General features: G+C 54.7%; 1 protein-coding gene across 1 annotated transcript in view; it reads right to left on the reverse strand.

Annotated features, from left to right (window-relative positions):
* Positions 1–16,005, reverse strand: part of EHD1 (EH domain containing 1) — a 19,760-nt gene continuing 3,755 nt past the window's right edge. The window contains 5 exon segments of the mRNA XM_032489755.1: positions 1–1,591; positions 1,594–2,074; positions 2,530–2,694; positions 5,037–5,449; positions 15,574–15,671. Coding sequence (XP_032345646.1) covers positions 1,551–1,591; positions 1,594–2,074; positions 2,530–2,694; positions 5,037–5,449; positions 15,574–15,671 — 1,198 coding nt within the window. The 3' untranslated portion in view covers positions 1–1,550.

Genomic DNA, 16,005 nt, shown 5'->3' on the forward strand with positions numbered 1-16,005 from the left:
TTCAGCACAATTCAACTTCTTTTAATGTGAGAAAGCCTTGTCTTCAGTTGCTTTTTCTTCCCACAGACAAATGTGGATAAGCCACTGTGCCTCAGTGAGTTTCCAAAGAGGATGCTGCCTCTATCCTCCCAATACCATGTGAATGGTGGGCCACAGCCAGCGGGAGGCAAAAAGGTGTTCTGGGTGACTGGGACCCAGCTGAGGCCTAGAGGGCAGCACTGGAAGGGTGGGCAGGGTCAGGGGTCAGAGGTCAGAGTGGAGGAGTCCTGAGACCCCATGGGCGGGCCTGGTGGGAAGCCTGCTCCCTCTGGCACAGAGGCTCTGCAGTGGCAGCGCCAGGCCCTGGCGGCTGAACGTTGGCCAGCAGGACACCCAAGCCCCCAGAGGCTGTCCTTGGGACAGCCCAGCCGAGGCAAAGCAGAGTGAGGAGGCCTGACTTGGTTGCTTGCCGGCTCAGGCTGCTCAGCCTGGGGGACTGGTTTAAGGGCATCCAAGTCAAGTTGCCATCCTCCTGTGCTCAGGAGTAGGGAAGAAGGCAGGTGGGAGAGGGAAGGGACCGGGTTGTCCCTGGTCTCTGTACCTGGAGCACCACGCCATAGCAGGCTCACAGGGACCCACCATCCACCAGAGGTGGGGCAGGGAAGTGCCCAGAATGTTCCAGGAAAGTGAGAGGATGAAACAGGAAACACGAGCTCTGGGGTCTCGGGCAGGGTGTGCTCTGCGCATACCCCAGCTCTAATGGCTCCTGAGTGGAGCTGTCCCCCGCCTGGAGTGTGGGGAAGGGGACAAAGATCACAGCTTCTGAACAAGAGGTTGGGAAGTTACTGGAAAATTCAGTCAAGTATGAGAGGTGTCATTTTACAGAACAAAAACCAGCTTATGTATTTTTCCAGAAGACAGTCTCCCACATCCACCCATCCCTTGGAGTCCCCTCAAAAAGGCAGCTGGGCCTTGCTTCTGTGGCTGTGGAGCCAGGGGGACATGAGAGCAAGGAGCAGGACTTGCAGACAGGGGGCCATGGGGAAGGGAAGAAGGAAGGCACGAGATCCAACTCCATCTGGGAGCCTAGGAGGAGGCAGGACTGGGTGGGGAGGGAAGCTGCAGTCCGGATGGAGGGACTCCACCTAGACACAAAAGGGAATCCCAGTCTGGGTCTGCACATGTCCTCAGGGCCCCCAGAGACTGGAGGGGCGTGCCGGGTGGCTTCCCCCTGGTCTCGGTCACAGGGCTGCTGCGTGGGCCGCAGAGAAGGCGGGGAGGGCAGCGGCTGTCCATGCGTGGGGCTGCCAGCCAGAGGAGGCAAGAAAGAACGCTGCCTCTAACGTTATATATTAAAAATATCCGTAGTTCTTATGCACAAAATTCCATCATTCACATACGAGTATCACCCCTGCCTCCCCCAAGAGCAGCCTTAAGAGAAAGATGGTGGTTTTCTTTTGCGAGCTGAGGAAACATCACTCAGTCTTTATGGACTTGAGAACCGCTAACCCTCTCCTCCCCTAGCCTCTGCCTGGCTGGGCACTGAGGTGGGGTCGTGGATGGCGGGGTGGTCACTCGTGCCTCCGCTTGGAGGGAGGGATCAGGTGTGGGGCAGGTCAGCGGGCAGCTCGTGGCCCTCCAGCTTGACTTTGATGAGGTGGTTGGCCAGCGCGAACTCCTCATCGTCCAGCAGCCCATCCCGGTCCACGTCGGCCAGCTTCCAGATCTTCCCCAGGACCGTGTTGGGCAGCTTGGACTTCACCATCTCCTTCTTGGCGTTGGCGCCCGTGATCTTGCCATTGACAGGTGACAGGGTGTAGAAGATCTCATCGTAGGTGGGCTTGTCCTTGCCCACCACCCACTCGACGTCATCAATGCCCTCGCCAGCCCCCTCGCCATAGCCATGCCCGAAGGGCCCGTTCATGGTGCCCTCGAAGGCGCCGCCCTTCACCACCTGGGCGGGCATCAGGGACTCCTCCTGGCGCACCATCACCATCAGCCGGGCGATGTCGTTGGCCAGCATGTCGTCCACTGTGTCCAGCAGCTTGGGCTTCAGGGCCTGGAACTTGCTGAAGTCCTGGGTCTGCAAGAGCTCCTGTGGTGGGAAAGGAGGAAGGATGGGACTGGATTGGGCCTCCCAGACTCCGGCAAGGGATCCCAAGAAGAGCTGGCTCCACAACAAGGCCCCAACCCCTTATCCCAGGCAACTCAGTTAACCCCTCTGGGCCTGGGCTCCCCCATCTGTAAATCAGAGGTACAACAGTCTCCTTCTTGTAGGGCTGTGGCAGGGATAAACTTGGAGGTTGGGATGCTTGGCACAGCCCCGCCCCCTCCCTACCGTTCAGGGTGAGTCACCACATTCCCCTGTGAGCTGTCATGGCCGTGGTCAACTTCTCCAGTTCGGGTGGGGTGCTGGTGATTAACCCAGCTGCTTCCACTTTCGGAAGCCCCAACCAATGGAGCCAGGGTTTCCTCCAAAACCACTGCCCCAGCACCCTCCTCATTCCCTGATCACCAGCAGCCCTCTTAGGGTGCAAGAGACAGCCATACCTGCATCTTGCGGAGGTTTGGGAAGTCGCCGGGGGAGATCTGATGCTCCCGCTCAATCTTCTGGTAGATCTCTCCCAGATTGTTCACCAGCTCTTTCTTTTTGCTCTCTTTACCAAAGACATTGGGCATCTCCTTCTTGAGGGAGCTGATGATGTAGGCATGGACCTGTGAAGACAGGGAAGGGGCAGGTGTCAGGTGCTTCCTGGACACCTTGTCAGGAGCATGGCCTGCACCTAGGCTGCCCCAGAAAGCTGGGATTGTTGTTGCCCTGAAGCCCACATTCTTTCTGTTTCTCCGCGGCACACCCACCTCCCTCGGCAGCGCCTCAGTCCATCAGACACAGAATATGTTCACACCATCCTGCTTACACAAGTCTTTGGATGCTGATGTCCAGTTCACAAAACTCCAGCACAACCCGAGTTATGTTCCCCTCTACCATCCTGACAACCTCGGGGACAACTAAGGGTTAGAAAAATCGCACAAGGCTTTTCCCAGATGTTTCAGGCTTTACCTAAGCTCAGTACCTTGGTTAGACATCTGCCAATTAAGACAGCACACCCTTCACTTCCTGATAGTGGGCCAGTAATGCTGGCAACCTTCCGAGGGCACTACAGTCCCTTGCCAAGCAACATCCAGCCGTGGAGGGGCTGCGGCCAGTCAGCCTCATGCGACCTTCTCCCAGACTGCCAGCTCCACCCCATAAAACCCCCTCCGCTGGCCTGACCCTGTCTGCCCAGGGTCGGGAGACTGGCTGAGCACTGACCAAGGGAAGCAAGCCGGTCACAGTCACAGTCACAGCTCCACCCATCACAGGCCAGCAGAGAGCAGCTCACTCCAGAAAAAGGGAACAGTCTCAAAACAGCAGGTGCAGGACAAGACTGGAGAGGACAGGGCTTTCCAGACATGGTGACTCAGTGTGTCCAAGGGCCAGGCAATAACACACTATCTCTGTAGATGAACCAGCAGGGGCTGAAGTCTGCCCTTTGTTCTTTCCTGGAAGGAGGCTAAGCGAGAGCATGGGTGGCCCTGCCAGGAGAGGGGCTGGGCAGGGGACAGGGGAGCTGCCTTTCCCTGCAACTGAGCAGAGACCGGACCGGAAAATAGGAAGCCAGCTCTCTCCTCCACTTACTGCCACTCCCTCTTCAGCTCAGGCCGTCCCTTGGCCCTTTGAGGCCAGGAGCTAGTTACATGGGTTCCTTCCTCAGAACCAGCTCTACTCACCAGGAAGGTTCCAGAAGTGAGATATCTAGAGAAATATGCAGCCTCCAGAGCAGGCTTCTGCATCTTTACTATGCACACAGATCACCAGGGGACTGTGTCCAAATGCAGATCCTGGTTCCATAGGGTAGAGGTGGGGCCTGAGACCCTACGCTTCTAGTAAATTCCAATTTGTGGGTCCAGGAGTACTTTGGGTGATGAGGGTGAAGACGCAGCTGGGGGTAGGGATGAAGGGTCACTTCCCATTACTCAGGCTAGGGAGCACCCAAAGCTACCTGACTCTGGGCCTTAAGACGGCATGGGGTGCCCCGGGCCACTGTGTTCGGCCTATGCAGTCGCAAAACCTCTGGGCTACATGCAGGCAGCCGGCTTCCTGGGGACAGGAGCACAGCCCTCGGGGCTCCTCCTGGCTCTTGCAGGACAGGCCCTGCCACCCAAAGAGGCTCCCGATATGGTGCCATTCAAAATCACATGTCCTAAGGAAACACATTCTGTTTCTCAGTGTTTGAAGGGTCCAATAGTGGTCTTAACTTTGTTTCCCAGCCCCAGCCACCCAGGATCTCCCTGAAGTGCTTGGCCAGGCACTGAGATTCCAAACTCTTGAGCAATCCAGACGTAGTCGGCAGCTGCCAGCAGGCCCAGCGATTCCACGGAGGGGCAGGGATGATTGACAAGGCCTCTTGGGTGGAGGCCACCCAGCAGTTCTCTCTGGGCCCACAGGCTTGTGCCCCATCTCTCCACTGACTACCTCCTGTCCCGGCCTAAGAGTCATCTCCCGCTTGAGGCCCCCCGGTCCTGCCCACCCCCGCCCAGGATCGCTCTCTAGTCGCCTGCCTCTGCAGCACCCCGTGCTTACCCTGAGACAGTACAAATACATCATACTCTTTCTTTATGTGTCCTCCTTTCCCCCACTCAGATGGCCAGTGCCAGGAGGGTGGGGGCCCGTCAGTCCCTACTGCGACCCCAGTGCCCAGCACCTGCTGAGTGCACTGCAGTGCTCGACAGACCCGGGGAGGGGGCCGATGAGGCCTCAAGCAGCACCCTCACCCACTATCCACTTCCCAGGGTGCCCCTTGGTACAGTGGTACCATCCTTTTTGATGTTTATGTGAGTTAAAAAGAATCTCATTTAGGAAAAGGCTGCACCCACAGGTGCACCAGAGGACAGGTCCAGACAAGGCATGGCACAGCATGGCCATGGCTCTGAAGGCCTGGGTCTTGGGCATCCAATCCCGGTGCCCTGAGTGGCTGTCCCAGAGCCCCCTGGGTCGTCCCCACCGCCAGCTCTACCTTGGCCAGCCGTGCCCGCTTGATCAGGTCATTGAGCTTCCGGAGGGCGGCGTTTCGGGGCAGAGACTGGATGTCTTTGAAGAGGTCTTGCTCCTCAGCCTCAAAGAGCTTGCGGTTGTCGGGGATGAGGAGTGGGTGGGACCAGAAGGAGCCGATGTACACCCGGACCACCTCGGGCGTGTTGATGATCTTCCCCAGGGACCACATGAGGGCCCCATAGACCCGCATCAGCTGCTGGGTCTCGATCTGGTCAGCCTTGTTCAGCACCACGCGGATCTTGTCCTCGTGGTTCTTGAGGGCCTTGATGACTTCCGAGAACTCGTCAGAGATGTCCAACTTGTGGGCATCAAAGAGCAGGATGATGCGGTCAACCCGCTCGGCGAACCACTCCAGGACGGCCGCGAAGTCATAACCTGTGGGAAGAGAAAGAGGGTGAGTCAGGGGAGCCAGGGGCCAGGAGGCTCTGATGGCTCTTGTCTCTGACTTGGCCTGGTACTTCGCAGCCTGGGGTCATTTAAATTCCAAGAACGTACTCATGTGGACAGCACAGCACCCTGAGGGCAGGGTCACCAGGCCTCCCTACTTCTGTACCCATCATGGTAACACCCTCACCAATATAGCACCTGGCATGAAGAGGTGCTTAACAATGCAAAGGAAGTCAGAGTCCAAGCTCTAGGGTGGGTCCGACTACAGCAAGAGTGAGGAGGAGACCCCCAGCAGCACGGCTCAGCACCACAGGGGCCTCTGCACAGCAGCGACAAACAGCAGCGAGACCTGCAGCTGCTACCTGTTCAGTGCTACATGTGGGGCTCCCTGCTCTGCAAGAATCTCATTTATTCTCTACAACAGGGGTTGCAAACTACAGCTCCGGGGCCAGATCTGGCCTGCCACCTGTATTCATTAATAAAGTTTTATTGGCACACAGCCCGCTCATCTGTACCATCTACGGCTGCTTTTGTGCTGCAACAGCAGAGCTCAGTTATCGTGGCAGATATTCTAAGGCCTACAAAGCCAAACATATTAACACCCTGACCCTTACAGAAACAGTTCAGTGACCCCTGCTCTACCACAAGCCTATGAAGCACTGCAAACCACTTCCCTCTCCAGGTCTTAAATCTTCTCTAAAATGACTGGACTAAACTCCTGATCTCAACTCTATTCCCTGCTGTTTCCCACCAACCAATAAAGGCCCACTGGTGAACCATGCCACATGTGGCAGACTGCTGCCTGGGACGCTTCCTTTAATAACAGAACTGTCTAATGTTAGCTGCATTCACGCAACCCCCTCAGCTTAAGACTGAATTTCCCAGCCTCTCTCGCAGCAGAAATGAACAAGAAAAGAAAAGGCGCACGAACCCTTTGTCCTCTTCTCCCTCCCCGAGGACTGGAATGTAGGTGTGATGGCAGGAGCTGGAATAGCCACCTTGGGTTCAGGATGGTCTTGGACCATCAGATACCTGATTTAAGCCAGTGGATTTGCAAGACTGGGCAATAGTGGTTTAATTTGTATCCTATCTTACAATTATACCACTTCAAAATGTTCCACTTCTGGAGGCACTGTCCCCAGAAAAAGTGAAAATTCTGTTTCTCATCTTTTAAGAACACTAAGGAAAGGCAGGAAGACTATGTGGAAACAATGACCTAAAAGTTTTGGGGAAGCTTGGGTCCCAGCCCCTGAGCTGCTATCTCCTCTCTGGATGATTCTAGGCACATCTCCTGGTTCTTCAGCTCCTACCATAGGCCACCCGAAATGCAGGCCAGACTTCTTAGGAACCACTGTGTACTTAGGAACCAGAGTAGTCACGCTCCTGGGAAGAAGCCAGAGAAGCCGCTCCTATAAAGAAGGGCCTGGGACACTGCCCAGAAATGGGCCAAAACCAACCTCCCCCACCCGCAGGGCCTGCTCCCACACTCCCCACCCTGACCAGGCTGGGATTGACAGGCCTTCCCTGGACGGCAGGAAACAGAAAAGTAGCAGGTAGAGGAGGAGACCAAAGAAAGGGACAAAGTGTCAACAAAAGGCCCAGAGTGACTCACAGTGCCACGGGGAGGACAGCCCTCAGCGTCCCCCTTGTAAGGCACCAGCTGAGCAGTTCACCAGAGCGCAGTCCAGCTCTCCTGTCCCGCCAGGCCCTCCGGGCTGAATGAAAGTCCACAGCCGCCCTGATGAGGCCGCCTCCACTGGAGCCAGAAAGCCGGCCCCCTGCACAAGAGGGCTCTAAGCTAAACAGGGACGTGCAGGGTGGGCCCAGGGTGAAGCTGTGTTTGTTGAGACAAACATTTGGCCGCCAGGCCCCCAGGTTCAAGTGGGCTTGAGTCATCTGGGTGCCTGGAGCAGCAGCATTCCACACTGGGGCACTCAGAAAAAACATAGGCTTTTAGTAAGAAAGCTCTGGATTCAACTCCAGGCTCCAGCCACTGATTCTGTGGCCTGAAGTTCTTAATTTCTGATTTATACTTTTTCATCTATAAAAGTCAAATAACAGTTCCTTCTCCTAAGGTCACAGGGAGGATTAAAGGAGGTGATGTGTCGGGCTCCAGGCCCCAGCACCGGAATGACACCCATGGGTCGGGCAGGCCCAGGCCGGGGGCGGGGATCGGGGGAGATGGTAGGGCCCCATGGAATGAAGACTGAGTGGCTGGGACTGCATCACTGGTCAGGAACAAAGAGTGACAAACATTTAGCCTGGCTCTAAGGCCAGAGGCCGGCTTTTGTCCCTGTGGCGAGACACCGAAACTGAAGGAAAGCCCAAAAAGCACTGCTTCCCTCAACTGAGCCCGTAGCCTCGCAGGACAACCTGTTCCCACCCCAGCACAGGGGGAAACAGGCTGCTCTGATCGGAGGCAGCCCCCGCAGCAGTCATTTCTTAACAGGGTGGAAGCAGCAAAGCCCCTGTGAATTGAACTTGAGCCCGGGCAGGGGAGCCATCAGCCTTCCAGAGGCCCAAGCAGACATCAGAAATGGCTGGGCACCAGATCCCCTGCACCCAGAGGGCTTGGGAGGGGACAGGGCAAGGGCTGGCTCACTCATGTGCCCGCCACCAGCCACCACCCAGGCTGCTGGTTCCAAAGTACAAGGGGCCCCAGACACGAGGAGCAGGCGGAGGGGAGCGGACTGGGAGTGGGGTGGCCGGGCCAGGCCACCACCTCCTTTTATGGTTGGCTCTGGAACCGGCAGGTCAGTGCTGGAAAAGCGATGACTCAGGACTGAACGGCAGCTCCCTCTCAGCAAAAATGAGGCCCCACTTCTTCCCTCATCACACTGTTTGTCCTCAGACCACCAGAAGTTCAAATCAGACCACAGATTCACACAGCTGGGGAGGCGGCAATGCCAAAACCGAGGTGATGGGAACAGGGGCGCCCTGATGGGCTAGGCTGGAGGCCGAGTTAGCTTTGGCTCCAGAGTCAGGACAGCATGCAGGGAGCTGAGGTCACCCCCAGACTCCACCCAATGCGGCCTCACTCCTCCCCTCCCCCAGTGGCCAGCGGTGGGAGGCACATAGTGGGGAGGGGGAGAGAGAGGAGGAGGAGGAGGAGAGTCTCTGAAGAAGGCACCAGGTCTGGGAGACCAACCAGATCCGAGGTGTCCCCCACGGCCCTGCCCACAAATCCAGTTACTTGCCAACACCTCAAGCTGAAGCCAACAGAGCTAAAACCGTTTTTTTTGCAGATGAAGGAAATTTCCTGTTTGTAAGGAAAGTGCTCACACTTGGTGAGAGAGACCCGGTGGCTGGCCAAGCACGCCCACAGGTTATGAAGAGGGTCACAACGATCTGGTCTGTGCAACGTCATTGCAGGTGGGGGACCATATCCTAGCACATGGCCACAGCCACCATTAGGCCCATCCAACAGCCCTCAGCCCACCAATCCCTCACTCAGCCTGAGTGTCACCACAGGCACTGAAGGCTGGACTAACCCACAGCTGTGGTGCCCAGAGGCCACCAGAGGCCTAAGGCTCGGTGGCAGGTGACAAGTCCAGGGAGGAACCTCCTGCCCCCTCCAAGCACTGCCGCAGGCACTGACACGTAGAGGTCGGCCTCAGGGGCAGGATCAGGCATCAGACCCCACAAAAGGCAGAGCAATTCCTCAGCAGAAGCGGGAAGGCACGGTGCCTGATGGGGAGAAAACTATTCCCCGCCGACCGTGTGTGGACCAGGTGCTGTAGTCTCAGGCAGATGGTTGTGAGGGCGCTGACACCCACAAAGGACCCGGACAACACGCTCCAAGGGGGTGAGCTGGAAAAAAAAGGCTGAGCCTGCAGTGTGAATAAAAGCCAGTGCTGATAAGAGAAAAGCTCTGGCTCAGAGTTCTGGGACCTTGAAGACATTATGAAATAAGCCAGTTACAGAGTGTGAGTCCACTAGTCTGAGGTCCCCAGAGTCCAATCCAGAGACAGAAAGTAGAACGGTGGGGTCCAGAGGCTGGGAAAGGGAAGAAGGGGGTTGCTGTTTAATGGGGACAGTTTCAGTTTGGAAAGATGAAAAAAGTTCAGGACTTGTTGGTGGTGATGTTTGCACAACAATGAGAAAGTAGTTAATGCTACTGAACTGTACACTTAAAATTGTTAAAATGGTAACTCACATTATGCATGTTTTGCTATATACACAGTCCTGAGGGTGAGGGAGGAGAGGGAAAGAGGAGCCGCTCTGCAGGCTGACCTCGGGGACCTGGGCTGCCTTCCCGCTGAGAGTCACGAGTCCCACCCTCCGGCACCAAGGTGAAGGGAGCAGTTGTGATGCGTCCTCACCCCAGCCCAGCACCCTCCAAACACAGGTACTTTCAGCAGCTGGGGGAAAAGCTGCTTCATACATTCCAGAAGTTTCTAGAACACAAACAATAGACGGTTTGTCTTCAATCGACTTTTGCTTCCTGCCATTCAAGCTGCGTGGGCCTCAGTGCTTCTTGCTACAGCTCTCATCATGCAGGCTTCTAACTCGCGCTGGGGCCGGGAGGAAGGGGTGCAGGGGAACAAGAAAGATTAGAGAACTAAGAGTCTACCCTGTGAACTTGTTCTGAGCTTCCTTAAGCTAAAGTTCTTAAGGGAAGGACTCTTCCAGTGGGGCACAGCGGTTAGGAGAAAGGGGCCTCCCACAGCTAGGTATTTACCCAAGACAAATTAAGAAATTAAAATTTGCACTCTACATGAAGGTTTACAGCAGCTTTATTTAAAACTGCCCCAAAATGGAAACACAGATGCCCTTTAACAGGTGCATGGATGACAAGTCACAGTCCATCCATGTGATGGGAGACAACAGCTCCCAAAAGGAATGAACTGCAGACTCTCAAATACACAATGAACCTCAAAAGCACATGTTCAGTGAAAGACAGACACAAAAGGCTTCACACTGTATGATTCCACTTACAACTTTCCGGAAAGGCACAACTTGAGGGACAAAGATCAGTGGCTGTCTGGGCCAGGAGGGACTTCAAAGGGGTGTGGGGAACTTTCTGGGGGTAATGGAAACTCTGTATCTTGGTCCAGCTGGTGGGTACACTGCTGCTTCACAGAGTGAATTTTACTGTATATAACACAGACCTCAATAAATCTGGCCTAGAAATAAGCAACAAAGGATAGGGGGGCCAAGAAGAAGACAGCTGGACTCTGGAATCAGGCCCACATTTGAATCCTGAACCTTCTACTCAACAGCCAGTGGGGTAACCCTCTCCGAGCCTCCATCTCTTCATCAGCAACGTGAAGACATCAGACTTCTGCTTTGAGTGTGAGTGAGCGCCTGGCACACTGTAGGCACTTCGTAAATGTTTGCAATTATTTATTCACAGGATTTGTATTTTGGGCTCAAGAAGCTCAGATTCTGATGGGTGTGTAGGCAACGGCCGCCCCTGACGCGTGAAGAATGCCTCGTATCCCAAATATAAACCGAGCATTTGCAGGCACTTGGGCCAGCTGCCGCCCAGCCAGCCGCCAGGCTCGCAGCCCCAGAACAGGTGCCGTGCCAGCACAGGCTAGTACCACTCTTCTGCGGGCAGAGCGGCCCACACCCTGGGCAGAGCCTGTGGCATTCCCAGCCAGCGCTGGCTAGGGTCGGGGGTGGTAGCGAGAGGAAGGCTTTGAGGAGGGTAGCTGTGCTGAGGTCGGGGACCAGGGACCCAGAGAAGGTCCTGGAGACTGAAGGGAAGCCCCTGCTGAGTCAGTGCTTCCCCCTCTGCCAGACTCCTCAGGATGTTATTTGGAAAAAAGTCTTCCTCCCCAAAGTCTGGGAATCCCTGGATTTTTCAGTGTCTTTATTTTTATTCAGCTGACATTTGTTGAACACTTAACTGGCCACCAGGCACTAGGGCAAAAGCTTAACACATGTAAATTCCTGTAATCAACAAGAACCATGAGGCTGGTATTGCTATTCCTGTTTTATTGAGGTGACTCCCCAGGGCTCAGCAACTCCTTAGGGCCCCCAGCTTCTAAAGTGCTGACCTGGGACTTGAACCTCCTGTCATTATCTGTACTGTGGGCATTGGGAACCCAGAATGGATGCAGTACTCAGCCTTGAACAAGGCTTTTGGGCAACCTCATGGAGCTGTTCTATAGGCTGCAGAAAACCCTGCTGAAAAGCTGGACATCTCAGGAGGTGGTCAGCAGGAAGGGACACCTCTGGGTCAGAGGGCTGCAGGTTTGCTCCAGGCAGCTCCCTACCCCAGTGTTGAGGAAGCAGATGGCTCCTGACCTTGGATGGAGCCTAAAAACCAGGGTCAGTCAGCAGAAGGGCAAGTGAGAACCCAGGGAACCGGCCAGCCTTAGCCAGGACTCCTAGTGCCCGTCATGGATGGCTTGGTGGGGGCAATTTCTGGCTGCAGGCAGAGAATAGGGTAAAAATCTCAGCAATGCTGTTCAAAGCCCCAGACCTCAGGCCCATTTCTGGACTTGGAGTCTGATCTGGGGCCTGAAGAGAAGAAGCGTGGCTCCTGGGCATTCGGGGAGAGCTGATACCTGCACAGTACCAACCTAGCAGGGCCAAAGACTTCCCTGAGCCAAGCTCTCAGAGCTCCTCACCCTAGAGCACCGCCTTTCAGCACACTAGTACGCACCTCTGCTGGGTTCAAATCCCAGTGCCAACTAGTGTTAGCCTGTGCCTTCTTGGGCTGCTTAACTTTGCTAAGCCTCTGTCTCATCTGAAAGGCAGGGGCATCCTCACAGACGCAGCTGCTGTGATAGGCAAGGTTCACATGGCAGCGGTCAGCAGAGAGCCAGGCCTGCCGAGCTCTTATCTCCTAATCCAAGTTGAAACAACACGTCCCTGCTGACTTGACTCCCACAGGGGAAAACGAGGTACAAAAGTTATGGCTCAGCTCACAGCCTCGTAGGGAGAATGGCACGAGAGCCCTGGCCAGACCCCTGCCTCCTGGGTTGGGGCCTCCATTTGGACGACGCCTCCTGCCGCTGCCCACTGAGGACCAGCAGTGGTGGGAAGGTCCTGCTCCCTCCCAGGCACTGCTGTGACTGCGCAGGCAGCCAGCAGCTGGGAGCCAAGGCCACCAGCCCCACAAGGCCCCAGATGCCCTTTGGAATGCACTTTATCAGTCACTCAGGCAGCACCCAAGAATGAATGCTGTCCCCACAGGTCACCTTTCTCTGCTGACACAGAAGAACATTATTTTTAAAGTAGATTAGCACAATGGAGAAGAACAGCCCAAGACCCCCGAGAGGCCCCTTCTCGTCCCTGTAACAATTCTCAGGGGTCTGTTGCAGAGCCTGGGCTGCATCCCAAAGGCTTTGGACCTGCACAGGCCCTACCTTATCTTTCCAGACAATGTTTCCTACACACATTAGGGACCATGGGGGAAAGTTAGGGGGGGGCCAGGCAGACAGGGTGGGAACTGGAAGTAAACGTAATTAGCAACTCTAATGTCCACGCAGCCTCCTGGAGGATGCTCTGTTTCTAGGGGATGAGGTCGGCAGACAACAGAAACGTATGCTGCTTGTCCGGGACCCAGGTTTTCTGTTGGCCTGATCCTTCTGAGAGGGAAACACCTGCTTTCCATGCTATCAGCAAAGGGAGCACAGAGGCGGCGGGCCAGGGAGCCTGGAACGCACTGCCCTCCTCTGACTTCCTCTGCTGAGTGACACGGGACCTTTGCAATGACAGACAAATGGGGTCTCCAAGAAGGAGAAACCTACCCCTTCTCGGTCCACCTAGAGGACGCCACTCCTGAAGGTCACATCCAGCACATCTAAGAGGTACCGCACTATAGTCTTTCCCCGCTGATAAAACGCTGACACCAAACATATTCCACGGCAAATCCCAACCTGGTAACTTTTAGTAAAACACTTTAAACCAAGACCTCTAGGGTTATGGACGGAAAGAAATAGTCTGTAAAATCAGTTTGATCTCTGTTTCACAGAAGGAAAGCCCTCTTCCAACCACAGTGATGTACTTATCTTTAAGCCAACCTCCTTATTCCTGCCCATGATGGGTGGGGGAGGCCTTCCTGGCTGCCCAGGGACCCAAAGGGGCCATGCCATACATGGTGAGGGGCACAGGCAGGCCCCATGAGGTGAAGCACTAACGGCGAACCCCGCTGTCTCCTGTTGGCTTCCTCCTCCAAGTATCTGCCATCTGCGTGGGCAGATGCCTGAGATGCACCCTGTGCCTGACTGGAGGGCACACTGGGGCACTGCCCTGGTGCCTGTCCCAGAGAAGGCAAGTTTGGACACCACTGTCTGCCTTTCCACTAATGGGGTAAGGAAGCAGAGGGAAGGGGGCAGGGTCCCCGTGGTAGCAAGACAGATCCTCCCAACTCATCACTCTGCTAAGGCCACAGGCCGATGTGTCAAAGACAGCCCAGCAGGGGAACCTCACAGCACTGCTGGAAAACAACTGTTCCTGAGTTCTCTTTTAGGGAGACAACAGGGGCCACAAGAACCCTAAAAGCTTTCTCCCAAACACCTTAACTGCCAACACTGAAGGTCCTAAGGTGTGTGGCATCTGGGGGGATATGTCTCTTTTCATGAGCTATTACTGTCCTTTCCTCAAAGAGGTGTTCACATCAACTGACCTACCTGACCTGATGGCCCCCAGTCAAGAAAGCCCCTCCCCAAGCTACTCCCCCAGGCCATAAAAAGAGAACTCTACAGAGCCTCAGAAAAGTCCCTCCAGGAAGCTCAGTCCTGGAGGCAGACGGAGAATAAACTCCCTTTTGTAGGTCTTTCTCTTTAAGAGTAACTTACTCTGAGTTTCTAGCCTTGCTTTGGCAAATGACAAGGCAAAAGCCATGTTTATCAGGCGTTTTCTTAAAACCAGATTGGAACAATGATGTCAGTAAGAAAGAAAAAAATGGCCCTTGCCTTTTTCTAAGGGATTCCCAAATCTGCTCTCTTGAACTCCTAGAAGTATCATTATTATTAGGGGTGGAGATCCTAAAAGTTTAAACCAGATTTAGAGATAGAGAGCAGTTTCAGTATGCTCTGATGCAATCCCATAACGGCAGGGGCCCACAAGCCTGGAAAAAAAGAGAAGCAAGGTTTCTCAGCACTGAGAATGGGGCCCCACCCCCTCAGAGCCGCAGCAGAGACACACTACCTCCCAACTTCAGCTGCAAAGCTCACTAACGCTGGGCTGGACAGCCCGGAGGGAAAGGGGGTGCAGGAGAGATTTGCAAGTTAATGATAAACAAATCTGGTCACTTGTCCTCAACCCCCTCTGAGTCTGATTTTGTTTCATTTTTACATTTGCAGCTGCAGACTCCACTCCTAGCCTGCCAGATATCACGGCCTGCGTCCCCACTCCAACTCCTCCCAGAGAGCATTCAAGCCCCAAGGTCCCCCTCCTTCTACAAAAAGGGGCAGCAGCAGAAACAGAACCCAGTGCAGGCGCATCCTGAACCAGATCTTTAGAAAAGCTTGGCAAAATCAAAACTGGAGTTTACACAACTAGAACGGGCCTGGTGCACTAATATTCCGCATGAAAACCTCACGCTACACAAAGCGCCCAGGGAGGCTCTGATTACCAACATTTAAGCAAATTTAAACATATTTCCACTGTACCCTAAATGTTTAACAAATTGCTGCTAGCTTCTCCTTTTGGCTGGCTTCCTCAAGTCAAACTGTTCTCTCACAGTCCTGCTGGACTCACTGGGAATTTATACTGCCTTGGGAGGCAAAGCTTTCAAACATAAACTAAGGTGAATGGGCCCCCAGGGGAGCCAGGAGCTCATTCAGAGCATCAGTGCTGCCTGAGGTCCCTGGAGCCCAGACACTAAGCAATTTCCTGGGACCTCACAGCCAGCCTGTGCTCCTCCTCTCCAGCATGCCCCAGGGGCTGGAAACCTCGAAAGCCACACAAAATTGGCTGCTGTCTCACCCTGATGGCTCTTGTAACCTCAGCAAAGGCAGCCAAGGAAAAAGCAGCTCCAGCCCCTACCGGGCTTGAAGCACCGACCAGAGACAAGGCTGACAAGGCTGACGTAAGACAGGTTCTCACTCAGGCTGAGAGAAACTGGGGCAGCAGCTGGCCCATGTCACAGACATCAGATAGAAGTCGTCTGACTACACCAGGTGCCCTGGGCTGTGTCGGAGCCTGTTTACCTCTGCTGATGCGCTGTTTCTCTCCAGACAGGATCCCGGGAGTGTCAATGATGCTTATGCTGTCCAAGACCGGGTTGGGCAGCTGGGCACACATGAACCTGCATGGGAGCAAGAGCCAGGAAGAGAGATGTCAAGACTCAGGTATCGCTGCTCTTGATGGGACAGTGGTGATTTCTGTACTCCATTTCCCCCTCTGGCTTCCTTTCCAGAAGCAAAGCACTTAAAGGAGGTTTTCTATTGTCTTAAGTTTCCGGGGTGACCAGCAAATTGTACATGTTGTCTTAACTGGGAATCAACTAGCAGGCTCAAACTGACCCACATCAGCACTTCCCTCACTTAGCTTTTCCCCCAGAGTTCAAGAGTTCAACTTTCAAGTTTGCTGACGTGTTAGTGAAAACTGCACAAGCCTAGGCCACCATTCAATTCCAGAAG

This window comes from Camelus ferus, chromosome 10, assembly GCF_009834535.1.
Source record: "Camelus ferus isolate YT-003-E chromosome 10, BCGSAC_Cfer_1.0, whole genome shotgun sequence".
Lineage (NCBI taxonomy): Eukaryota > Metazoa > Chordata > Mammalia > Artiodactyla > Camelidae > Camelus > Camelus ferus.